Source organism: Ahaetulla prasina, chromosome 4, assembly GCF_028640845.1.
Source record: "Ahaetulla prasina isolate Xishuangbanna chromosome 4, ASM2864084v1, whole genome shotgun sequence".
NCBI lineage: Eukaryota > Metazoa > Chordata > Lepidosauria > Squamata > Colubridae > Ahaetulla > Ahaetulla prasina.
In genome coordinates, this window is record NC_080542.1 from 26,083,666 (window position 1) to 26,110,879 (window position 27,214).

Below are 27,214 nucleotides of genomic sequence, written 5' to 3' on the forward strand. Positions count from 1 at the left end.
CTGTAAAAGCAATCTAGAACTAAGGAGAAATCTTCTAACAGTGAGAACAATTAACCAGTGGAACGGCTTGCCTTCAGAAATTGTAGGTACTTCATCACTGGAGGCTTTTAAGAACATACTGGACAGTCACTTGTCTGTAATGGTATAGGGTCTGTAATGGTATAGGATCTGTAATGAGCAGGGAACTGGACTAGAAGACCTCCAAGGTCCCTTTCTCTCATTCTGTTATTCAGAATTAAAATCAGAAGTTAATAGATTTCTTACTTCCCATCCCTGTCCCCTTGCAGGAAACCAATGTTTTGGGTTTCAGAGGTCCACGGAAAATGACAGTGATAATTCCTGGAATGAATTCAGAGAATGAGAGGATCTGCATCCAACCTAAAAATGTGAGTGGTTCTTATTGCTTCTGTTTTTGGAGAAAAACTACCAGCATAGGAATGCTGGTACAAACATAATGTTTGTACTTCTCTACCTAAAGGAACATGAAACCTTACTGTTGCGATACCAAAACCGGAATATGCAAAATTTGATCAAACTCCAAAACAAGGTGCCTGCTTGGAATGAAGAGACCCAGTCATACGTACTTAACTTCCATGGACGGGTCACGCAGGCTTCTGTCAAGAACTTCCAAATCATCTCAGAAGACGATCGTGAGTAGTGGGCAAGATTCAGGAGAGTGCAGAAGGTTTTGTAAGGTTTTGTATGCTAGCTGTCTATGCAGAAGTCCCATATAGTAAGACTAACTAAATAAGTAAATCTATTGTGGCCAGTTTTTCTGACAAATATGAAATTATTTAAGGTGATTAGAACAGAGGGATACCAGAACGGTTAGCATAAGCACCAGGAAGTATGTTTTACAGATAGATATGTGAATCAGATTAGAGTTGGCAAGAATTGACAAGAACAGGATCATAGCATTGGGGTATTTAGTTTAGTGAACACAGTGGCCCAGTATGTAGCAGTTACGAAAAAGGCAAATTCTTTCTTGGGGTTGAAGAACTTTATGGACAACCAATCTCATTTAGAGTACGGAAACAGTTGTGATAGCTACATCTCTCCACCACCAAAAGGAATTTTTGTAGAGCTGAAAAATGCAAAACAGGGCAAGCAAAGTAACTAAAGGATTAGGCAGTTTCCTCAAATATTTGTGTCTTGGAAGGACAAATAAAGTTGATGAGCACAAAATGGGTATAAAGTGGTCCATGTTGTAGATGAAGAAAATAGATTGGAAGATTGTTTTGGCCCTTTCACATAGTTCTGGAAATTGTGGTTATTCTATGAAATCTAATGGTGTATGATTCAGGGCAAATATTCTCACATGGTATATAATTAAAATTGTAGAATTTGCTTCTACTGAACACAGCAGTGGCCACCAATTTAGATAGCCCCTAGAAGAAAATAAGATGTTCAGGGAGTGAAAAGTTATTAACAACAGGTAGTTATGATTGCTATCTTCTGTCACAAATGTCAAAGATTCCTGTAGATGGAGAATGTGAACAGGAGAGCATCAGCATCCTCCTTTTCAATACTAAACTGTTCCACTAGACACCTCTTGGTTGCTTTGGTCCAATCTCAGTATGTGCTGGACAAATTATTTTCTAATATGTAAAGGAGTCCCTGCGAATTTTACTCCGCTTGTCATTGCTGAGTATAAGAGGCAGTGCTCATCTCCATTTCAAGGCTATTAAACCAGTACTGACCAAAGACATTTCTGTGGTCATGTAGCCAGCATGACTTTATGGAATGCTGTTACCTTCCCGCATAAAGGGTAAAAAAATGAAGTTTTGGTGGATCTTTTCTTTTGCCTCAATGGTCTTTCATCTCCTTGGTTTGCAGCTGACTACATCGTGCTCCAGTTTGGCCGGGTGGCTTCTGATGTCTTCACCATGGATTATCGATTCCCCCTCTGCGGGCTTCAGGCATTTGCCATCTGTCTGTCCAGTTTTGATGGGAAGCTTGCTTGCGAGTAGAAAAGGCTAGGCCAGCTCAGTCAGATTTTTTATGCCCAAACCTTATGGCTTTGCTCCAGAGGGCTTCCTGCTGCCTCGTAAAATCAGACACCAATCCTTACATTGCCAGTATTGCTCATCTTTGTCCTTCCCATTTTTAAAAAAATGTTAGGCTGGATTTCCACACGATCTGTTACTGTCAAACTGGCATACACTTTCCCATTGCTCTTCCTCTTTTCCACTCCAACTAACTTTCCCTTCCAAGCTTTCATCATCATTCCTAAAATCTTTGATTTCTCTTCCATTTCCCATTTTGATTTTTCATTCGCTTGGATTTTCCACCCTAGCCAACCTGTTACCTCTTATGCCACATTGTCTTTGAACATGGCTTACTCTTGTTCAGACTTGTCCTGCCCTCTCTTGTGCTCTCTACCTCTCCAAAATGAATTCAGGAACACCAACAGAAAACCAACCATCTCAGAAGATGTGGAAGATAGCTCCATTATTGAACAAACACCTGCTAATAAACAGCCAGTTCTGCCAGCTGAATTGTTTCAGATCAAAGGAAGGGCAGCCAAACACATGGGAAGGAGCAGCTATATTGAAACCGTGGACAGAAGCTGCCACCCTGCACATCTTCCCTTCTTTTATCAAATTGCAAATAAAACTTACTCAGAGACCAAACTCCCTGTTGACTTCTTTCTGGGAAGGGATAGAATTATTTGCAGAACCATTTCTGAAAGCTGTAGATTAAATGAAAAGGGAAATATTCAAAATTGCCTCTAGGTTTTTAGGACTCACAATTACACTGAAAGAATTAGGTAGATTTCATCAGTACAAACTTGTTCCCTTGTTTTCAGTGAAGCATGCAGCTGGATCTTACCCAAGAGTGAATCGTGCTGCATTTCCTGGAGCGGCTTTACTTATTTCCTTATTTGATCTTTATCCTGCCTTTATTACTGTATAAGTAATTCAAGGGAACAAACATGTCTAATATACCTTCCTCCTCCTAGTCCTTGACTTATGACCAAATTGAGCCCCAAATTTCTGTTGTTAAATGAAACATTTGTTAAGTGAATTTTACTCCATTTTACAACCTTCCTTGCCTCAAATGTTAAGTGAATCACTACAACTGTTAAGTTAGTAACACAGTTGTTAAGTGAATCCGGCTTCCCCATTGACTTTGCTTGTCAGAAGGGGATCACATAAGCCTGGGACACTGCAGTTATTATAAATATGAGTCAGTTGCCAAGAGTCTGGATTTTGATCACGTGACCAAAGGAATGCTGCAATGGTCGTTAAGTGAAAAACAGTCATAAGTCACCTTTTTCAGTGTTGTTGTAACTTTGAACCATCACTAAATGAACTGTTGTAAGGATTTCCTGTATTTTCCCCTTAATAACAACCCTGTGAGAAAGTGGCTCCAAAGTCACCCATCCGGCTTTCATGCCTGACACGGGACTAAAACATTTCCTGGTTTCTAAGTCAGCCTTTAATCACTAGACCAAACTGGCTCTTTAATTTAGTCCCATGTATGTAACCACAGTACCATTGACACACACACACACACACACACACACGAAAAAACTAAGAATGATGGTTGAATCCAATAACTTGTTTAGACATGTTTCTAGTTGTCAAGAAAAAATTAAAGTAGGATGAGAAAGCTGATAATTCTTAAAAGAGACCCATTGCATCAATGGCTACCTTATCCTATTGATGACAATAGGAATTTTTTAAGTATGGTTCACCTGGCTGATGCATGACATTAAACCTTAAGAAGGTTGATTTGATTTTTGGCTTAGTGTGTTGTCTGAAATCAGCCACGGTGAACTATGGTTTATGATACCTTGGTGTGTGAACCAGGGCAATTGTGGTTTCTGAAATTAATGTGAATCCAACCATTGTTTGAACAATTACTTTACAGCTTTATGTTCTGTGGGTTCCTTCTCACCAACAGGGTTCACACAACACACAGCCATTTTGTGCTTTGTTTGGTTTTAATTTAGTATGTATGAAACCAGACATTGTAGAGTTGTAGTTTCATTTTATGACTTAGCAAATATAATTGTTTTTTATAGAAATTATTGTTAAATTATACCTGAACTCGATTTGTGTACAACAAAAACAATTTTGTTGATCTTAAGCTAAATAAGCTTTACTAATTTAACTGTGTTGCCTTTAAAAATAGGAAATGTTACTGAATAAACTTGCTTATGTCCTTCGAAATACATGTACAGTTCCAGACAGAAACATTTATAAATATTTAACAAAATCATCAAGTTTTTTTTTCTAAGGCTTGTGTTTATAAAAAAACAACACAGTGATACAGTGGTTTTAGAGTAAAAACTATTGTCAGAAAAATAAATGACATTCCACTTTTTTTAAAATTAAAAATGAGAAGGTGGCAAAAGTAAGGAAGGGGAAAGCAATAATTATCACTGAACTAACTTGCCCTAGCATGCATTTATTTCATTTGGATGCACCCTTCTCCAATTGGTATAATGGATGGGAAGGGACAAAGAAACATATGCCCACACATCAAAGACAAAATTACTGCTTTACATTAAGGCATTTATGTTCCCAGCCAGATTAATCCTTTAAAAGAGAGTAACAACAATTGCAATCATCCATCTTTTTAAATCATGGCTGTTTGATGTAGTCATGGCTTTAACTAACAACCACAGATTTCATACCAAATGTCAGGTTTATAGCAATCAAATCATTCTATAATTTAGTATCAGGCTCTAGAACATTTTGGGCTGGTAGGAACATTTAGAGCTGCCTGATCTAGGTTGCATAAACCAAGTAACTAGATGACCACTAGATGGAAGCAACGGGTTAGGAGTTCCTATATCTCTTTGCTATCATCTAGTGGTCATCTGGAGTTTCTCAGCCCATATATGGTAACATGGCTTAATTTTTTTTTTAATCAGCTGGGGAAGGGGTGAGGTGGATTGGGTGAGGAATGTTAAATTCACGCAAGCACAAAATTTAAGAGAAAATTTTTATAAAATGTTTTATAGATGGCATTTAGATCCTAAAAAACTGTCATGTATGTATCCAAATGTGAAAGCAAAATGTTGGAGATGTGATTGTGAGGATGCTACCTATTATCATATATGGTGGACTTGCAAAAAAGTTAAAGCCTTTTGGATTAAAATATGGTGGATTATGCAGAACATTTTGAAAAAGAAGATCAAGTTTGTTCCACAGTTCTTTTTATTAGGAATAATCTCAGATTGCACTGTTATAGAGACAAAACTGATTCTGAATTTAATAACTGCTGCAAGATTATTGATTGCACAATATTGGAAGAAAGAAGACTTACCTACAATTGGAGAATGGATTAGTAAAGTATCAAATTTAGCAGAAATGGCAAAAATTTCTGCCTACTTGAAAGACTGTACACAAGAAAAATATATATTGGAATGGAGGAAGTGGATTGATTATATTCAAAATAAGTATCAGATTAAAAAATATCAATTAGTTTTTGAGTGAAGTTAGGAATTATTATGTATTAGTTTAAGAAAGAAGGGAATTGATAGTGTGATGGTGTGAAATGGAATATGTTTTATGTTATATTTTAGATTATGTTTGTTAGTTACAATACCCTGTATTCTGTTCTGGGAAGTCTCGGGGAAGGAGGCGGGAAGGGAAGACTATAAATTGATTGGTTGCCATTGTACAGGAATAATGGTAGAATTAAACAAGTTGGAATGGTGTAATGTCGGGACTGCTCGGCGAACACTCCCGAAGGAAAGGGTAAGGAAAGAGGAGTAAAGAAGGAAGAAAGTAGGTAGGTAGGTGGGTAGGGAGGAAAGAAGGAGGAGTAGAAAGGATAGGAGGAGGAGAAGAAGGAGAAGATAGAGGGTTAGAAAGGATGGTAGTGAGAAGTGGGAAAGAGGAGGGGAAGTAGGAAAGCGAGGAGAAGGTGGTGGGGGAAGTTTAAGAAGGATGAGAAGGGAAGAAAGGATTAAAGGGGGGAGTGGCAGTCGAGCAGCCCTGACTGAGTATAATTTGAGTATAGGACTGATTGTTGGATAAGTGATTGTATTGTACACTGGTCAAATTGTGGGAATTATTATGGAAAAATAAAAAAAATTTGCAAAAAAAAAAAAAATCACCCAAAGAAGCACCATTGCTTTTGGTCAAGTGAGATGTTAGAATCAAGTTTTTACCCAGTTGTATGTTTTCTGCAAGATAATTCACTAAAAGGGGAGAAAATAATCCATCACATCTGGAGACATTTGGTTGAAGAAGGGTAAAAGAAACCAGAACCTTGGAGGCCTACTGGCTAAAGTGCAGCATTGTGAGCAAACTCTGACCACAGCCTGTGTTCGATTCTAACAGGGCTCAAGGTTGAGCCATCCTGAGGTCAGGAAAACTAGGACCAAGATGACTGGGGGCAATATGCAAATAATGCTTCTACATTTTAAACACCCCAAGAGCAAAGTGCTATAGGTGTGGTATATAAGCATAAATGCTATTGTTCTTGCTATTTGCACTTTTTAGTTTGGAAGGGAAAAATAATATCTAAAAAGAGGTTTATGATATATCCAATGTTATATAGGAGAAGTGGTTGGATAGTGTTTCTCTGCAGGAATTCTCAACCTTGGCAACTTCCACTTCCACTGCAGTATTCTACCAAGTACTTCTCTACTTGTACTGCTGTGTTTCTCATAGTAGCGATTTCTACTGCAGTAATTCTACAGTAGTGTTTCTCAACTTCTACTACAGAGTTTCTCAGTCTTGGCAACTTTAAGATGTTTGGACTTTAACTGTGGTGATCTACAGTGTTTCAACTGCAGTGTTTCTCAAGAAGAGTGAACTTCTACTGTAGCGTTGTTTATCAACCTTGGCAACTTCCACTGCAGTGTTTGTCAACCTTGGCAACTTCAAGATGTGTGGACTTCAACTCTCAGAATGCATACTGGCTGGGGAATTCTGGGATTTGACATCCACATGTCTTGAAACACTGTTCTTCTGTATTGCTTACTAGAGCTCATGGTTTCCAGCAAAATTGAGTGGCATTTAACTCATAAAAACATTTTTTAAAAGATTTCTTTCTGGATTTAATATATGGATACAACATACCGCTAGGTTTGCATCTATTAAATGCACAAATCCTACATGAAGTACAGGTAATGCTCGACTTTACATCCACCATTGAACCCAACATTTCTGTGGTTAAGTGAGACGTTTGTTAAGCAAATTTTGCCTAATTTGACAACTTTTCTTGCCTTAGTTGTTAAGTGAATCATTGCAGTTGGTAAGTTAGTAATCTGATTGTTAAATGACTCTGGCTTCCCCATGGCATAGGGCCGGGTTATCTACGGGACCGCCTGCTGCTACCGAATACCTCTCACCGACCCGTGCGCTCTCACAGAGAGGGACTCCTCAGGGTGCCGTCAGCTAGGCAGTGTCGTCTGGCGATGCCCAGGGGAAGGGCCTTCTCTGTGGGGGCTCCCACCCTCTGGAACGAACTCCCCCCAGGACTCCGTCAACTTCCGGACCTCCGAACCTTCCGTCGCGAGCTCAAGACACATTTATTCATCTGTGCAGGACTGGACTAGATTTTAAATTTATAGGGGTTTTAATTGGTTTTTTAATATTTATATTTATATTTTTAATAATTTGGCATTAGAATAAGTTTTTTAATGGTTATTTTAATTTGTACATAAATGTTTTATTTGCCTGTGAACCGCCCTGAGTCCTTCGGGAGATAGGGCGGTATACAAATATGAATAATAAATAAATAAATAAATAAATAAATTGACTTTGGTTGTCAGAAAGTCGCAAAAGGGGGTCACATGATCTCAGGATACTGCAACTGTCACAAATATGAGTCAATTGCCAAGAATCTGAATTTTGATCACATGACCACTGGGATGCTGCAATGGTCTTAAGTGTAATAACAGTCTTAAGTCACTTTTTTCAGTACTGTTGTAACTTTAGTCACTAAATGAACTATTGTAAGTTGAGGACTATCTGTAATAAGAGCCTGAAGACCTGGCTCTGTCGGTTGGCCTGGGGACCCAGAGGTTGGGGATTAATACCACACAGGAGATGATTACTAGATTGACAGAAAACCCCACCTTCCCCCCCTCTCTCTGCTTTCCCACCCACCTATATTTTATATCATTATTTTCTTTTTCATTATTTATCCTATTTTTCCATTACTTTGCTACTATTATATTTCTACTTCTTTTCATTTATCCATTTTTATTGTTGTAAACTGCTTAGAATAACCTCACTGCGAAATAGGTGACAAATAAATTTAACAAACAAGTAACAATAAAAATAACCGAGTGTAGGAGTTCTCATTCCATTCCATTTTAATTATCCCTCCGCCCTCTTCTCAGGCTTCTTAAATCAACCCTGGAATATTTTATGGATTACAGAAATCAGCACTGATAACCTGTGATATAATCAGGAAAAACTCTCCTCAGGGGATATTCAGAGTGCCAAAGCCTACCCACATCATTTTACTCCAAATTGTCCACCCCACCCTTGCAACTCAGAATACTAGCTTCTAGGATGGAGGTGGTTTGTTAGACAAACCTTGCTTTCTTTTAACATTTCTTTAGCCTCATTGACTCTAGTTCCGTGCAGAGGCTGCTTCAAAGCACAATCCAGAACATGATGAAACTTGATTCAGGTAGTCCTTGACTTACGACCATAACTGAGCCCAAATTTTGGTTGCTAAGCAAGACAGTTGTTAAGTGAATTTTGACCCATTTTATTAACTTTCTTGCCACAGGTTTTGTGAATCGCTGCAGTTTTTAAGTGAATCTGGCTTCCCCATTGACTTTTCTTCTCTGAAAGTCACATGACCCCAGGACACTGCAACAGTTATAAATACATGTCAGTTTCTAAGCACTTGAATTTTGATCACGTGACCACAGGAGTGCTGCAATAGTTGTGTGAAAAATGATCACAAGTCATTTTTTTCAGTGCTGTTATAACTTCGAGCAATCACTAAATTAATGGTTATAAGTCAAGGACTATTTGTACAGAGAAAGGAAAATGTGGATGGAACTTACTGCTACTCTCTTTAATGAGATTGAATGGGATGAAATCTGGTGGACTATTTTGGAAGAATCCTTCTTCTTACAAGAACGTCTTCAACTATATCAACATCTTACCCTTGTACTATTTTGCTCTCTGTGTCATAGCTTGCAGAATGCTGGTGGGTAGTGAACAGTGATCTTTTTAACCTCTCCTCTGTGATATTAGAGTTTCCAGAAGTTCAGATGACCAGTATGTGGCAGCCAAGAGATACCCTCCAAACACACAAAATCTCTGCTGACTTGTAGTGGTGGGCTTGATGTTTGCAGCCCAAATAGTCTTGTATGCCTAGTGATTTTTTTAAAAATTCCAAATCCAAATCAGAGAGAGAGAGAGAGCAATATTAATTGATTTTGGCCACATAACATAATATTGACCAATATTTGCATTACATCAACAGCCAGCCAAATGCTGCCCCCTATTTCCATCTTTACTTGCTGCCCCTCTAAATATATTTTCATCTCTGCATTTTCCCAATGTACCTGGCAGTCTTTACAAGGCCGCTAGGCTGAAATGAGACCCCAGCTCTAAAACCAGGGCCCAGTCTCTGCTATGGGGTCAAAGGGCCACTTCATCACATTCTAACTGTGTTCATAATGTTTAGTTGTGATGACAACCCTACTGCCAAGAAGAGAGGATGCTTAGTTAAAAATGGACCCCAGGAGGCTGACTGATCAGAGGTACAATAGAATAGAATAGAATAGAATAGAATAGAATAGAATAGAATAGAATAGAATAGAATAGAATAGAATAGAATTTTTATTGGCCAAGTGTGATTGGACACACAAGGAATTTGTCTTGGTGCATATGCTCTCAGTGTACATAAAAGAAAAGATACCTTCATCAAGGTACAACAAGGTAGCTCCAGAGGTCTCACTTTCCAGGACTCTGAAGGTCAGGGCAGTCAGGCAGCTCTTAGCCAAATGGTCCATGAGTTTAATTCACTCAAATAGGGGTTACTATCTTTGCCATGTACACATTCTCCATGCAAATTCAAGTTTGGTACTCCACCCCAAACACAGAGAGAAGCAGCCATGCAGGGCGTCTCCCAGCCCCAGAGCTACCCTGCCCCTTTTTCAACCCACAGTTTCCTAAATGTAGGCAGCTGCCGATCCAGATTCTTCATACAAGGGGTAGAAAGACAGAATAGAAATTTTCTCAGTTTTGTCAGCCATCAAGACACCCAAAATCTTCCATGCCTCTCTGCTGGGGAATCTGCTCTGCTGGGAAGATTTCCCACGACTTCATTGTGGCCTTGAAAACTCTGCCAGCAGATCACAAGGTTGTATCACATGCTGAGAATGTGTGAGAGTGTGCGAGTGCACTGGTATGGGGAGATGGTTGGTTTTCTTCTGAAAAAGCTGTTGCATCATAAAAAGATGCTCGATGTTCAAAATGTAACCAGAAAAGCTTTTTTTAAACATTATAACTAGGGGCTGGAGGGGATTTTTTTAAAAAAAAATATCTGTAGCTCTGCCAAGGAGAATCTGTATGTATGTATGTAGATAGATAGATAGATAGATAGATAGATAGATAGATAGATAGATAGATAGATAGATAGATAGATAGATATAAAAAAAACAAGGACTTAGGCTTAATTGCTGATAACAGGAAATAAAGAAGACCTTTCTTGAAGAATAGAGAGTCTCTGTCAGTTAAAGTAGACTGCTGCAAACTAGATGAACAGCTGAATTTACTATAAAGACTTATGTAGCAGGATGTACTTTCCATTTAAAAAGTTCCAAATTCAGTCTCTGGGTTCTTAAAGCAAGCAAGAGAGGAGTCTTGCCAGAAACCTGGGATTGCAGTATCCAACCAGAGTTGACGGAGCTGCATAAATAAAATTGGTGTGCTGATTTTACATAAGGCAGTTTCTCACATTTTCATTTTTTAAGGCTGTATTCCTGCTTCCCAAAAAGAATCAATAACCACGAATCAACCACCATTGGACTCCCTCCTGACTGCTCTTAAGGGCTGTCACTGGCCTCTTATATCAGTATTTGTATATTAGTAGTTTTCTGTGTCTCCTTAAGAGACTCATACATGTGACCAGTATGATACACCTAGAATAGGATTGATGTGTTGTTCTGATTGAATATGCCAAAAGAATAGCTGGGTTTCCCCAGCCCTGAAACCAGTGGTGAAATCTGAACCGGTTTACTCCTGGTTCGCTGGCTGTGCACGCACGCTGTGCACCATGCACCAAATGCGAAGGTGCACACACGCGCGGTGCACACCAAAAGGAGGCATGGGATAAGTAGAACAGTGCGTGGGGTTGTGTGGGTGATCCGCTGTGGCACACAATCTTTTTATTTTACTTTTAAAATCATTTTTACAACCTATTCGGCCGAATAGATTGTAAAAATTGCTTTAAAAAATATCTGTAGCTCTGCCAAGGAGAATCTGTATGTATGTAGATAGATAGATAGATAGATAGATAGATAGATAGATAGATAGATAGATAGATAGATAGATAGATAGATAGATAGATAGATAGATAGATAGATATAAAAAAAACAAGGACTTAGGCTTAATTGCTGATAACAGGAAATAAAGAAGACCTTTCTTGAAGAATAGAGAGTCTCTGTCAGTTAAAGTAGACTGCTGCAAACTAGATGAACAGCTGAATTTACTATAAAGACTTATGTAGCAGGATGTACTTTCCATTTAAAAAGTTCCAAATTCAGTCTCTGGGTTCTTAAAGCAAGCAAGAGAGGAGTCTTGCCAGAAACCTGGGATTGCAGTATCCAACCAGAGTTGACGGAGCTGCATAAATAAAATTGGTGTGCTGATTTTACATAAGGCAGTTTCTCACATTTTCATTTTTTAAGGCTGTATTCCTGCTTCCCAAAAAGAATCAATAACCACGAATCAACCACCATTGGACTCCCTCCTGACTGCTCTTAAGGGCTGTCACTGGCCTCTTATATCAGTATTTGTATATTAGTAGTTTTCTGTGTCTCCTTAAGAGACTCATACATGTGTGACCAGTATGATACACCTAGAATAGGATTGATGTGTTGTTCTGATTGAATATGCCAAAAGAATAGCTGGGTTTCCCCAGCCCTGAAACCAGTGGTGAAATCTGAACCGGTTTACTCCTGGTTCGCTGGCTGTGCACGCACGCTGTGCACCATGCACCAAATGCGAAGGTGCACACACGCGCGTGCGGTGCACACCAAAAGGAGGCATGGGATAAGTAGAACAGTGCGTGGGGTTGTGTGGGTGATCCGCTGTGGCACACAATCTTTTTTTATTTTACTTTTAAAATCATTTTTTTACAACCTATTCGGCCGAATAGATTGTAAAAAATTGCTTTTAAAAATAAAAGAAAAAGGCTCTGACAATCGTGCGGCTCAGCTGTGATCATCAGAGCCTTTTTTTTTAACCTTTTCAAAGCATTTTTTATAACCTATTCAGCTGAATAGGTTGTAAAAAAATGCTTTTAAAAGTGAAAAAAAAAAGCTCTGATGATCGCACGGCTCAGCTGGGATCGTCAGAGCCTTTTTTTTACCTTTTAAAAGCATTTTTTACAACCTATTCCTAACATTTGGGCAGGAAAAGCGAGTGAGCCAGAAAGAAGCAGCAAGCGGACAAGTGGGGGGGGGGAAGGATTTTTGCTACCGGTTCTATGAACCACCTGCCGCTACCAGATCAGCCAATCCGGTCTGAACTGGGAGCATTTCACCCCTGCCTGAAACTCAGCAATTCAATGGTCCAGCCACAGTGCTTCACAGCCCTCTTTAAGCAGTTTACAGAGTCAGCCTATTGCCCCCAACAATCTGGGTTCTCATTTTACCAACCTTAGAAGGATGGAAGGCTGAGTCAACCTTGAGCCAGTAAGACTCAAACTGCCAAACTGCTGGCAGCTGGTAATCAGCAGAATTAGCCTGCATTACTGCGTTCTAACCGCCATGACTCCATCCAGAAATCTTCTTGAGGTTTGCAGAAATCCAGAAATTATTGAGATAACAAATTTTAAAAACTTGTATGGTTGGGGTGCCACTCCCTTCCTCCAAAACCAAATGTATCCAAGTCTAGCATTCTTGGGGATTATAGACTGATGGGAAGCAACTTACTTAAAGAAGGTAGGGATGGAACAGTCGACGATCTTCATATCTCTATTACAGTGATGGCTAACCTTTTCCAAACATAGTGTCCAAAGCGTGCATGTGCATGAACCCCCAAAATACAATGTGCATGAGACCAGATGACCAGCTGGCCAGTGGGAGGTGCGCATGCATGTGCAGTGGAGCTGAACTGGGGCGACAGCTCACGTGCTCACAGAGAGGGTGCTGCGTGCCACCTGGGGCATGCATGCCATAGGTTTGCCATCACAGCTCTAGTATACCACCATGTTGCCTCCTGGCCTTTCATTACTTTGAATTAAAACTAATCAGTATATAATTGTGTCAAAACTCCCCTCAGCAAACAATTAAGACAGTATACCAAGATTGCACTCTGGGCTATGCTAACATCAGCTAAAATTTCTCATCCTATTATTAGTCATTCAGTCTTTCTGAGAAACTACTCCAATGCTTCTCTTTCCTCTGGAGAGCTAGCAAGAGATAACCTTATCACTTTCAAGATCAGTTAGGAATCTCATTTAAAAAAAGCAAAGCTGAGACAGTGCTAATTATCAAGCTATTGTCCCACTCCTATCTCAGGTCGTCTACTAAGAAAAACAAAAACAAATTGATTCCTCTCCCAGTTTCTTTTCCTTGCACCTCAGGGGAAAATGTGCTAACTAATTTGGTTGCAGCAAGACCATTTATATAATGTAGATCACTTCTGATTAACTCCAGCGGGAAGAGCAAATGGGTGGTATGCAGTGGTGGGATTTAAGTAATTTAACAACCGGTTCTCTGCCCTAATGATTTCTTCCAATAACCAGTTTGCTAAACTGCTCAGAAAGTTAACAACCGGTTCTCCTGAGGTGGTGCGAACTGGCTGAATCCTACCACTGGTGGTATGGTTGGGATTACTTAAACAAACTGTTTAAGTGGAGGACTACCTGTACTTGAATACAGATAGTCCTCGACTTACAACAGTTCATTTAGTGACCGTTCAAAGTTACTACAGCATTGAAAAAAGTGATGACTATTTTTCACACTTACGATTGTTGTAGCATCCTCACGGTCACATGATCAAAATTCAGATGCTTGGCAACGGACCTGACTCATATTTATGACGTTTGCAGTGTCCCAGGGTCATGTGGTCATTTTTTTTGACTTCGTGACAAGCAAAATCAATGGGGAAGCCAGATTCACTTAACAACCATGTTACTTACTTAATAACTACATTATTTCATTTAACAACCGTGGCAAGAAAGATCATAAAATGGGGCAAAACTCACTTAACAAATGTTTCACTTTGCACCAGAAATTTTGGGCCCAGTTGTGGTTGTTACTCGAAGATTACCTGTACTGCAATCAAACATGAATAGTGAAATGAAAAATAAAATAAAATGAACTATATCTATAATTTGATATACTTCTGTGCTTCCAAACTTTTGTGCTCCTCAATGGCTGTTCCCTACCTTTCTACCATAAATGCAACTACACGATTCCTATGATGCATATTCCCTTTTAATCAAGTGCAAGGATGAGTTGAAAATTCATCATCCTTAATCCCTTCCTCTGAGTACTGGGAGGGCTAATTTTGTTAAAAAAGCAAACACAATGTCCAACTTCATTTAATTTGTCTGCTGCTTCTTTTTTTCCAGATAGTTGCTATTGCTTCTAGCAGTCTCGAGCGTGCCCAGGAATATGCCAGACAGCATGGCATTTGCAGGGCCTATGGCTCTTATGAGGAACTTGCACAGGATCCTGAAGTGGGTGAGCCGAAATGGACCTTGGGGACAGAAAATCAGTTCCCAAAACAGGCAGGGCAGGGTTGTGGAAGAGAGCAATTCTCTCCTGAGGGAATTTGAGACTTGAAAGGAATCAGTTTAGGAAGACATATGCCAGATGTTTAAGCAGCATGGTAGCCTAACGGTGAAGACATTCACCTCCTATTCAGAAGGTTGAGAGTTCAATCCTAGGTAGCAGCAGATGTCTCACTCTTAGGGTGCAAAGAAAAAAAAATCTGCTGTGAACTCCACATGGTGTCAGGGAGTGCATCCAGCCAGTAAATACTCAACTCCATCTAGTCAACCAACTCTATTCCGAATTAAAGGATTACAGGGTTATGTCAGATGTTTGTGTAACTCAATGTTTGTCAACCATGGCAACTTGAAGATATGTGGACTTCAACTTCCAGCATTCTGGCTGGGGAATTCTGGAAGTTGAAGTCCATACATCTTCAAGTTGCTATGATTTAAAACTTTGGTCTAATCTCCCAGTTATACAAGGGATAAAATATGAATGAAAGCATGAAGGATGCTTCAAGCTCCTCAGAGAGAGCCTGAGTTAGCCCTGATTTTGACCACTTCCTAGAGGGATCCAGCCAGTTTTCTTGAGGGAAAAGCTGAAGAAGTTTGCTGCTGACTTCTGTTTTGATTTCCTGGTCTAACTTTAAGCTGTAGGAAATCCTGATAATCTTCCACTGAAATGACCTAGGCATGATCAGCTAGGTTCTGCTAATCAATGAGGCATATTCGGAGATAAGATTTAACACAAATGTATACAAGAAAAGAAGGAAGGAAGGAAGGAAGGAAGGAAGGAAGGAAGGAAGGAAGGAAGGAAGGAAGGAAGGAAGGAAGGGAAAAAGAGAGAGAAGAGGGCTCCTGGAAATTGGAGTTGGAGGCTTAAATTCCATGGCCATCATCTTTGACTACAGGTATTCCTCAACTTACAACTGTTCATATCTTAACTCTTCAGTTACAACATCTCTGAAAAAAGTGACTTATGACCACTTTTCACACTTACAACCTTTGTAGCATCCCCACGATCATGTGATCAGAATTCAGATGGTTAGCAACTGACTCATTCTTATGGCCGTTGCTGTGTCCCAAGGCCATATGAACATCTTTTGCAACCTTCTGATAACCAGAGTCAATGGGAAGCCAGATTCACTTAACAACCAGGTTACTAAGTTATCAACTGCAGTGAATCACCTAACTGTGGCAAGAAAGGTTGTAAAATGGGGCAAAACTCACTTTCCAAATGTCTCATAAATTTTGGGCTCAATTGTGGCCATACATCGAGGACTACCTGCATTTGGACTCTTTCTGTGGAGGCTCAAGGAAGGGGTGGGAGGGAGAGGCACATAAGAAGATTCCCAGGGTCCAATGAAATCCTGGTCTCCCCCTCTACTTCTCTTCCATTTTCTGTTCATTTGCTGAGACGTCTTCTGCTCCCCCCTCCAGATGTGATCTACGTGGGTTCTCTCAACACTCAGCATCTTGATCAAACCACCCTTTTCCTCCGGGCTAAGAAGAACGTTCTCTGTGAAAAACCCATGGGCATGAATGCCCGTGAAGTACGGAAGATGATACAAACAGCTCGGGAGAATGACGTCTTCCTCATGGAGGTAGGGAATGTAACCTTTTAGGAATCAAACTCTGTTGGGTTCACACATTGTGCTACGCTCATAGGGGTTTCTTTGAATTTCATTTTTAGTCATGTGGTAGAAGCATTCAGAGGTGGACAAAAAGTCTAGTCTTTTTTGCCATTTTATGATTGTAGAGAAACTAAACTTTAAAAAACAAAACCACTGGTTATAAATTGGAAATCATACTCTTATTATATTTAGATAGAGAGAAATTGGGGAGGGATTTATTATTCTTAGTACCAGTCACCCAGCTTCTTTCCCTGCCCCAATTTTAAAAGGCTTGTTTTGTTGCTGCACAAATAACTAAAAACAGTTGCGAGAACAGGAGAAATTTTACTGTATGGTCTTTGGGTTCACACCAAGAAACTATTCAGCTTATTTTATAAACCTAAACATGCATTATATTAAATTTTGAAAGCACATATGTAAAATACAGGTAGTCCTTGACTTACAAGAATTCATTTAATGACCAAAGTTACAATAGCACTGAAAAAAGTTACTTACGACCATTTTGCTCACTTAAGACTGTTGCAGCATCCCCACAGTCACATGATCAAAATTCAGATGCTTGGCAACTGATTCATATTTTTATTTATTTTTATTTATTTATTTGTCACAAGCATAAGCATGGAATAACTATACGAATTGGATACAATCAAAGGGAACATTAGGACAGGAGCGGTAGGCATGCTGGTGCTCTTATGCATGCCCCTTACAGATTTCTTAGGAATGGGGTGAGATCAATACTACTATTGATCTCACCCCATTCCTAAGAAATCTGTAGTCTTTGGTTAAAGCTTTGGGGATTTTGGGAAGAGACCACAGAGTCTGGTAGTGCATTACAGGCATTAACAACTCTGTTACTGAAGTCATATTTTCTGCAATCAAGATTGGAACGGTTCACATTAAGCTTAAATCTATTGTGTGCTTGTGTATTGTTGCGATTGAAGCTGAAGTAGTCTTCAACAGGAAGGACGTTGTAACAGATGATTCTATGAGTTAAACACAGGTCCTGTCGAAGGCGGCGGAGTTCTAAGTTTTCTAAACCCAAGATTTCAAGTCTGGTGGCATAAGGTATTTTGTTGTATTCAGAGGAGTGGAGAACTCTTCTTGTAAAATATTTCTGGACATGCTCAATTGTATTTATGTCAGAAATGAGCTATGGGTTCCAGACAGGTGAGCTGTATTCAAGAATTGGTCTAGCAAATATTTTATATGCTCTGGTTAGTAGTGTAATCTTTCTGGAGAAGAAGCTACACAAGATTAAGTTTACAACTCTTAAAGCCTTTTTTACGGTGTAGTTGCAGTGGGCTTTGGCACTTAGATCATTTGATATGAAATTTATGACACTTGTAGTGTTCCAAGGTCACATGATCATCCTTTTGACCTCCTGACAAGTAAAACCAATAGGGAAGCCAGATTCACTTAATAACCATGTTACTAAGTTAATAACTACAAGGGCAAAACTCATTTAACATACAGAAATTTTGGGCTCAGTTGTGGTTGTTACTTGAGGATTACCTGTACTGAAATCAAATATGAATATTGAAATGAAAAATAAAATAAAATAAAATGAGTTATATCTATAATTTGATACACTTCTGTGTTTCCAAACGCCTATGCTCCTCAATGGGTTTTCCCTACCTCTTGGCAATTGATTCATCTTTATGATGTTTGCAGGGTCCCAGGGTCATGTTTTTGCTAACTTCCAACAAACAAAGGCAGATTTGCGTAACATCCATGTTACCAACTTAACAACTGCAGTGATTCACTTAACAACTGTAACAAGAAAGATTATAAAACGGGGCCAAATCCACTTAACAGCTGTTTCACTTAGCAATAGGAATTTTCAGCTTAATTGTGGTCATAAGACAGAGACTATCTGTGTATACCTTTGAATCATGGTGGCAAGGGGGTGTGGGAATTCCTTATGTTTGCTTTGTTACTGAAGATGCAAAGTGTGATATTAAGCATCTGATTTGGCCTTGTTCTATTATTCTCATATTTTGGCCCAGTATCGGCAGGATAGTCATTATGATTATGATTAACACACAGTTGTAGGTTCTTCTTGGCTACATCCATGATAGTTAGATTCAAGATGTCAAGAACTGTGGATTTTATAGGCATGGGGTAACAGATTCTCCATATAATACTAGAATAAAAATCTATATCCACCCATCTATTATTGTTGCTATACAGCAGATTTGTCAATTATTTCTTTTCACCAAAGGAGTAAGCAATACTTTTTTCATGTAATCTAAATCCATGTTTGGGATTGTACTATACCTAACAAAATTTGTAGACTCTTTTACTTCCTTTTAAAAATGGGGATTATTACTTTTGAAGTTCTGCAGTTTCATAAATACAGGTAGTCCTCGATTTGTGAGCCCAAAATTTCTGTTGCTACACAAGACATTTCTTAAGTGAGTTTTGCCCCATTTTATGACTTTTCTTGACACAGTTAAGTGAATCATTGCAGTTGTCAAGTTTGCCACATGGTTGTTAAATGAACCTGGTTTATCCGTTGACTTTGCTTGTCAGCAAGTTGCAAATGTACATGATCCCAAGACATTGCAATCGTCATAAATATAAGTCAATTTCCAACTGTCTGAATTTTGATCACATGACCATGGGGATGCTGCAACAGTTGTGTGAAAAATGGTCGCAAGTCATTTTTCAGCCAAGTAACTTTGAACGGTCACTAAATGAATTGCTGTAAGTCAAGGACTACCTGTGCCATCATAGGTAGTTATTTTGTTTGTTTTCTTTTGTTATTAAGCTTAGCACTCCGGAGAGTTTCCTTCAACACTAGTTTTAATTTAAGGATGGGCTATGCATGCATACAGTCAGTGGGCCACATCAAATTATAAAAGCAGGGAAAGATAATTAATTCAGTGATGAAAAACAGAATATTAAAATGTGGATGCGTCTCAAGATAGTCAGAAAGGGAGGACAGAATCAGAAAAAGTTTGCCTGCATCTCCCTGCTCCTAAATCTTAAGCACTATCCCACACAATCTGGTTTTCTCCAATTAAGGGCAGTTTACAAAGGAAGCTTTCTTAATTGACATACAAACTGCATCGGCATCTCAACTTTTTCTTCTACCTTGGTCCCATGATCAGTAATAAGGAAGTCTTAGATCTTTTTCCCTCTTTCTGACTCAGGAGAAAATCTTTAATACTTTGATCATTCCCAGCGTTGTTACCCAGACCCAAAAATCCTAACTAAGCTGACATGAAATTGGCAAACTTCTGAGAGAAACAAGTCAATGCTTGAGATTTTCCAAGAATGGCAGGTACAATGTGCAATCCAACAGGTTTTATAAATGACTTTCAGGGCAGCAATCATGCCTGTTTACCTGTCTGGGCAGTAATTCTCCAATCCCATGTGGCTAACCCGCCCCCCACTTTTTGTAGGGTTGGTGGAGGCGTATTATCTTAAGCTGATCCAGTTTTTGCATTCCCTAATCAGTTTCTGTTCTTATTCCCACTCTCATTCCTCATCTCCTCACAAAAGCCACTTGAACTCCAGCCTTAGATTCCCACTTCCTGTGGTTAAAAACACACATTCCTACTTTTAAATAATTGAAATTATAAAGCAGAGGTCTTCAAACTTGGCAGCTTTAAGTCTTAAAGCTGCCAAGTTTGGGGACCCCTGATCTAAAACAATCTTTCCTCAAGCCTAGCAATTTTAAGATGCCTAGATTTCAACTCCCATGTTGGGGATGGGGTGGGACTGGGAGATGAAATCCTCACCTCTTCAAGTTGCCAAGGTTGAGAAACAATGATCTAAATCTCCTGCAACCTGATCAAATAATGCAAATGAACATAAATCAAGCTTGTAATGTGGCTGATTCATTTGGTTTGAATTATGTGGTGGTTTTTTCCCACCTGTTCCCTGCGATGAAGGGAATTTAGTCTCCCTCAGAGAGACTGAGGGAGACTGAGGGAATTTAGCCTTGCAAAAAGGGAGACTAAGGGAAATTAGCCTTGAAGGGAGGCTAAAAGGGAGAGAGAGACTGAGGGAATTTAGCCTTGCAAAAAGACACATGAGAAACAAATATTAACAGTACTTAAATCCTGACGAGGATGGCAATCTTCTCTATTGCCCAGAGAATGGGATACAAAATAATAGTCTGAAGGTACAGAAACGATGTCAAACTCGATTTCATTGAGAGCTGCATCAGGGTTGTGTTTGACCTTGTGGTGGTGGGGTGGCCAGATGGGCATGACCAGGGTGGGGGTGGCCAGCTCAACATCACTTGTGTTGGAGGCATTTGTGATGGCCCAGGCGGGGCTGGGGGTGGGGTGGGGAATCCACTTTTGCTAGTAGTTTGTTTTGTGATCACTTTGCCAGCAAAAACAGAGCTTGGGGGGGGGGCTGCAAGCACACCCCTGGGCTTCATTGTCAACTGTGATGGATTCCTGCAGCCCTCTGCCAGTGAAATAGAGCTGGGGGGGGGCCCCACACGCAACCCTCTTGAGCTCCGTTTATTGCTGGTAGCAGCCCTGCAAGCTAGTCCTTCATTGTTTCCAGGGTGGCCCCGTGGGCCAGATCTAAGCATCCCGCGTGATAGCCCTGAGTTACAGGAAGGCAGGTTCTATCCGTATGTTAGGAAAGCTTCTTGATATTATATAGAGCAGTGATTGCGAACCTTTTAGACACCGAGTGCCCAAAGTATGCATGGCCAAACTGAAAGGTGGGTGCACGCTTGAGAATGCGCACATGTGCTGACATGCACATATGTGCAGCAGAGACCTGAAGACCAGCTGGCCGGCAGGAGGCAGGGCATCCCAACACCAGCAGCGTGGCAAGAGGTAAGATCTTTTTCTTTCGTGAGCTTCTATTTTGTCGTTTGCAGGGAAACAGAAGCTCATGAAAGAAACGCCACAGAGAGGATTCTGCGTGCCACCTGTGGTACGCATGCCATAGGTTCACCATCACGGATATAGAGCATCTAAGAGTGTTTCCACTCTAGGACAGGCATCTGCAAAGCTTTGCTGGCTGAGGAACTCTGGGAGTTGAAGTCCACAAGTCTTAAAGGAGCCAAGTTTGCAGACTCCTGTCTAGGAAATTCTATGACAAGCCGGCATCTTCTTTTATCCTTTTAACAACCCTGCAGGGTAATTAGGCTGAGAAATGCATAAAGTTCACGTGCAGGTAGTCCTCAACTTACAACAATTCATTTAGTGATCGTTCAAAGTTACAACAGCACTGGAGAAAATGACTTATGACCATTTTTCACACTAATGACTGTTGCAGCAGCCTCATGGTTACATGATCAAAATTCAGATGCTTGGTAACTGACTCATATTTATGATGGTTGCAGTGTCCTCGGGTCACATGATCATCTTTTGTGACCTTCTGACAAGCAAAGTCAATGGGGAAGCCAGATTCACTTAACAACCAGGTTACTAACTTAACAATGGCAGTGATTCACTTCACAACTATGTCAAGAAAGGTTGTAAAAAGTGGGGCAAAACTCACTTAACAAATGTTTCATTTAACAAGAGAAATTTTGGCCTCAGTTGCAGTCATAAATAGAGGACTACCTGTAACAAGAATCCTAGTCCTATGATAGCATACCCTGACTTTTTAATTTGGGTTTCTTAGCTTACAACCTACTGGTTGGTGTCTTTTTTTCATTTTTAAGAAATATTAAATAAAAGTCATTCCCCTCTACAGAACAGAGAAGAGTTTTACAGATAGTGCTCAAGTTACAACGACAATTGGGACCAGAATTTCTGTTGCTAAATAAGATAATTTATAAATGAACTGCACCCAATTTTATGACTTTTTTGCCATTGTTAAGTGAATCACACAGTCATTAAGCGAATCCAGCTTTCTCCATTGACTTTGCTTGTCAAAAGCTGTCTGGGAAGGTTACAAATGGCAGTCACATGAGTCCATGATGCTGCAACCATTGTTAATATAGGCTGGTTGCCAAAAGCCTGAATTTTGGTTATGTGAACATAGGGATGATGGGATAGTTGTAAGTGTGAGGACTGGCCATAGTAACTTTTTTTAGTGCTGTTGTTACTTTGAATGGTCACTAAACAAATGGTTGTAAGTCAAGGACCACCCAGTGGTGAAATCCAATTTTTTTACATCCGATTCTGTGGGCGTGGCTTGGTGGGCGTGGCATGGTTTGGTGGGCGTGGCAGGGGAAAGATACTGTGAAATCCTCATTCCCTCTCCACTCCTGGGGGAAGGATATTGCAAAATCTCCATTCCCTCCCCACTTTGGGGCCAGCCAGAGGTGGTATTTGCCAGTTCTCCGAACTACTCAAAATTTCCGCTACTGGTTCTCAAGAACCTGTCAGAACCTGCTGGATTTCACCCCTGGGATCACCCAGCAGATCACTGGAATTTTGCTTCTGATGGGATTTATTTATTTATTAGATTTATATTGCTGCCTATTTGCCCATGGCGACTCAAGGGATCGTTTTGCTTGGTCTTAGCATTCCCCAAGGACTAGAAACTTCACACACACACACACACACACACACACACTGGTGTGTCTGTCTGTCTACCTATCTATCTATCATCTATCTATCTATCTACACATACACTCCAATCTGACAGGCCTTGGTTCTCTTTAAGGGCTTCTGGACCAGATTCTTCCCTGTATCTGAACAAATCCGTAGCACAGTGTGTCAGAAATCTCTTGGGAATTTAAAAGTGCTACGAGCTCAATTGGCTGTTCGGATGGACGACGTTCCAAGGCTGTTGGAGAAGAAACTTGGTGGAGGTGTCATCCTGGATTTGGGCTGCTACTGTGTACAGTTTGCCTCTATGGTTTTTGGGCCTGAAATGCCCCAATCGATTGTGGCTTCAGGATTGCTGTATAAAACAGGTAAACATCTGAGCTGCTCCTGTATCAAAGGAGTTAAATTAAATGTGGCTTGGCATGCTCTTAAGGTTATGAGAATAAAAGAGTTGGAAGGGACCTTGGAGGTCTTCTAGTCCAATGGGCTTGGCTTAGGCAGGTAACCTTTTCCATGCCTTTCAGGAGTGGACGAAACTGTTTCCATCATCCTCAACTATTCAGACAACCGTCAGGCTGTTCTTAACGTCACCATGATGGTCGATCTTCCAGGAGAGGCAACTATTGGAGGAACTGAAGGCATCATCAAGGTATTTGTTAAGGACGGACACTGTGGAAGTCAAAGATGTCCTTCACCAGAGTCAGATTCCAAGTGCTGTTGTGGAGATGGGACCAAGTACAATTGAGAACTGAGTGCAGGCAGATGAGTGATTTTAAAAAAGTGGGTAGTTGGTGGTCTGTCGGTCATTCTGTCTCTCTCCCACTCTCACTCACTCTCTGTCAATCATATGGCGCATTCACATCATATTTCAGTAGAAAGGAATATGGGTAAAATTCAAACCATAGAATATAAAATCTGAAAACTTAACAGGAAGTTTACAAACATATATTCAAGTTTAAGTATAATTTTTTACTTCATTTGTCGCAGACAGGAAATCAGCAAAATCTCCATTATAGGCTCGATTTTGACACTCTGTTCACTGTGTATTATATATTTGTTTTTTGGCCTCACAGTCACAATTCGGAGGTAGTATTTTGCCTCACTTACAGAGGGTTTCTGCACATCTACCACAACCCATACGAATTCGGGTTCAGTGTTTTCCATATTGCATAAGACTGGTCAAATCCAGGTGGTTTTCCCAAGATGCAGAGAAAGCTTCGACACTGATGTTACCTAGTTTGGGTAAATGAAAAACATCTGCAAGAAAACAACCAAGCTCAGACAGCACCAAGGATGCCTTAATTTTTGAGAGCAGAAGAATCCAGCAATATTTTAGGTGTGAGCAATAAATAGGAACTTGGGCACTGAGTGTGATGCATAAGCCAGAAAATCTCATAAGTAGCCTCACGTTGCAATGAACAAGGACATACATTCAATATCGCAGCTACTAAAATTGTTGGCCATGCAGGTAACAAAGATAGCCAGGGAGATGACTGAAGCCCGGGAAATGGACACCTTGTCAATCAACAGGAATGCTGATTTATCATCAGCTTATAAGGTGCTTAGGAGCCCTTGGAAGCACAAGGAAACAACAGTAAATTGCTGGCCATTAACATTCCATCCACCAATAGGAAGGCACCACATTACTTTGACGCATAGAATATCCCAAGGCACAAACTCCAGTAGAGAGAACTTCCCTGAGGATGGGCAGAAGACTAAACCTCTGGTCTTGATGATCGACCAGAATTGGATCTTGCCACATTATCCTGGAACATTTATATTTGCCTTCATTCATGAGAAAATCTTTAGCCCATGTAAAGCAGTGTTATTGTGATGACCTTAGCAATCTATCCATTTTCAACTAGCATGTTCACACATTTTATCATAATGCGCTTTTTGCTTGGCTTAACTTACTTATTGAATTTGGGGAACAGAGCCAATTTTAGCTTGCCAGACAATTATGATTTTATATGGATCAACCATTTTAACTCTATGATGTAAATTAAAATACAGTAAAAGAAAAATTACTGCTTCAACATCAGATTCCTTGAATATCTAAAACATCAGTTACATCCTGAATCTCAGCAGCCCAGTAAACAACAACCAGGGTATCTACTTCTCACACGTCATGTTAACCAATGGATAAATTGAGCACATCAATTCTTAGTCGAGCTGTATGATTTTTGTGTTATAGCGTAATAAATTAATTAGACTTTATTGGATGTGCATGATTATGAATTTAATATTTTTTTACTCTTTGCGTGTTTCAAATTGCAATACAAACACAATGGATATTAATTGAATGACCTCTGGTTGTTGCAGACTGGGTTGTAAATGTTACTGTCTATCATCTGCAGATTTTGAGAGCAGGAATGACATGATTTCAATTCTGCCATTGGAAAGACCGTCCTGCTTTTCTTCCTAGATCCCAGACAACATGAACAGCCCTACAGTGATGTTTCTGAAAGGGAACCGCTGGGAATGGCCGTTGCCACCTTCTCCCGAGCCCCTCTACTTTAAGCACAATATTGGGTTTCGGTATCAGATTGAACACGTCCGAGAGTGTCTGGAAAATGGTAATTAGTGATGGTGGTCCTGGCTTCTCCTGGATGAGACTGATGGTGTATTTAACCCTGAAGTTGTCCTTTGATTGATCTACATCCATTCCTCTTTTTAAAAAACACTGCATCTCTAGTATCTGTTATTTCACTCTCAGCTGTGCTGTCACTTATAACAATTGTGACATCTGTGGTGAAATTGTAGGTATCAACAAATACCTCAGTGAAGATGAATGACAATTCATTTTATGACAATTGAGCCCAACATTTTTGTTAAGTTTGTTAAGTGGGTTTTGCCCCATTTTATGATCTTTCTTGCCACAGTAGTTAAGTTAGTAACATGGTTAAATGAATCTGGTTTCCCCATTGACTTTGCTTGTCAGGTTGCCGATTGATCACATGACTCCAGGACATTGCAACCATCATAAATGAGTCACTTGCCTAATGTTTGAATTTCATTCATGTAACTAAGGGAATTCTACAACGGTTGTTAAGTGTAAAAAACAGTCATAAGTCAGTGCCGTTGTTTTGAAGTCATTAAGCAAACTATTGTAATTGAGGACTACTTGTACTTGCTACCCAGAGTATCCGACTTGGCAAAATATTTATCCCTTTTTCAGGTTCAATTTTGCCAAATGTATACCACAAGGTTTATCTGCATCTGTTCACTAAAAACTAGTCTTGAGCAGGGGCATCTCAACTTTTCTTTCTCAATTTGGATTACGGTACTTTCTTTTCTGTCTTGACCATATCTTTGCATTGAATTATTAGATCTTATTTCTCAGGTTAACATTGAAAACTAATGATCATGTGGCTAATAAGTAAGTTATTAAGATGTTCCCATTTGAAGCAAAGGAGAAAGCTTTTATTCTTCACACCAAGATTAAACTCTAGGAAAGGGACAGAGAACCTATAGCTTCCATTCAAAACTGAAGCTGAGGACAGTTACAAGTCCAGCAATACAGCCGTAGATTTCTCCTTTGTGCAGGGTACAATTTATTTATTGCTGATTTAGCTTGTATCTTGCATGCAGGTTTGAAGGAAAGTCCTATCATGCCATTAGAAGAGAGTGAAAGTATTGCCTGCATCATGGATGAAGCACGAAAACAGGTGGGAGTAATCTACGAACAGGACCATGATGTGTAATGTTGAAACCGCCTAATAAAATGTTCAATTCTACCAAAAGTTGTGCCTATGCAATGGTTGTGTTAATTAATTTAAAACTGTCTAGTTCCGAATAGGCGACATTGGTTTTGGCCTTGAAAAGCCCAAACTCCATGAAAATGTTGGCAGAATGTGCATTTCTAGCTTAGACCTTTAAATGACCTGCTTTTAAAGAGAGTCAATATGGTATAATGGTTAAAAAGCAGACGAGAGCAGGGAAATCAGGTTCTAGGTCTTCCTTAAAGGCATGGAAGCAGGCTGAGCAAGTAATCCAAGCCCTACACAGGGAAATAAAAAAATATACAGTATCTACCAACTTGCATTGGGCCTGTATAGTAATGATGGGTTCACAATTGTTATATAGAGGACTTCATCTTGCAATGGCTTGATTTGGAATAATTAAATCTTGTATCATCAAAATAAGCAAAGTTGGCAATATTTTTACATTAACTCTTGAAAGATTTCTGTTAAAAATGTAAACTTATTGGTT

The 27,214-nt window shown here is 39.8% G+C and overlaps 2 protein-coding genes across 3 annotated transcripts in view; both read left to right on the plus strand.

Moving 5' to 3' along the window:
- TULP2 (TUB like protein 2) overlaps positions 1–5,121 on the plus strand; it is a 49,376-nt gene extending 44,255 nt beyond the window's left edge. The window contains exons 13-15 of one of the 2 annotated variants that reach the window (XM_058180630.1): positions 288–386; positions 479–650; positions 1,837–5,121. In XM_058180630.1, the coding sequence (XP_058036613.1) occupies positions 288–386; positions 479–650; positions 1,837–1,970 (405 nt within the window). In that variant the 3' untranslated portion in view covers positions 1,971–5,121. The remainder of the gene's footprint in view (positions 1–287; positions 387–478; positions 651–1,836) is intronic. The other variant, XM_058180629.1, reaches the window with a different exon arrangement.
- Positions 5,122–9,959: 4,838 nt separating this feature from the next.
- Positions 9,960–26,745, plus strand: DHDH (dihydrodiol dehydrogenase). The gene is made up of 7 exons (XM_058180635.1): positions 9,960–10,302; positions 14,746–14,857; positions 16,330–16,493; positions 23,118–23,370; positions 23,527–23,651; positions 25,428–25,578; positions 26,594–26,745. The coding sequence occupies exons 1-7, from the start codon at positions 10,216–10,218 to the stop codon at positions 26,704–26,706; spliced, it is 1,005 nt and encodes a 334-aa protein (XP_058036618.1). The 5' UTR covers positions 9,960–10,215; the 3' UTR covers positions 26,707–26,745.
- Positions 26,746–27,214: the final 469 nt, after the last annotated feature.

What these genes read in the sequence shown, in the direction of transcription:
- DHDH (XM_058180635.1), top strand. Translation starts at nt 10,216, where the DNA reads ATGCCTCTCTGCTGGGGAATCTGCTCTGCTGGGAAGATTTCCCACGAC. An exon ending in CTCTGCCAGCAGATCACAAG is followed by an intron (nt 10,303 to 14,745) that starts GTTGTATCACAT and finishes CTTTTTTTCCAG; the next exon opens with ATAGTTGCTATTGCTTCTAG. An exon ending in ATGACGTCTTCCTCATGGAG is followed by an intron (nt 16,494 to 23,117) that starts GTAGGGAATGTA and finishes GTTCTCTTTAAG; the next exon opens with GGCTTCTGGACCAGATTCTT.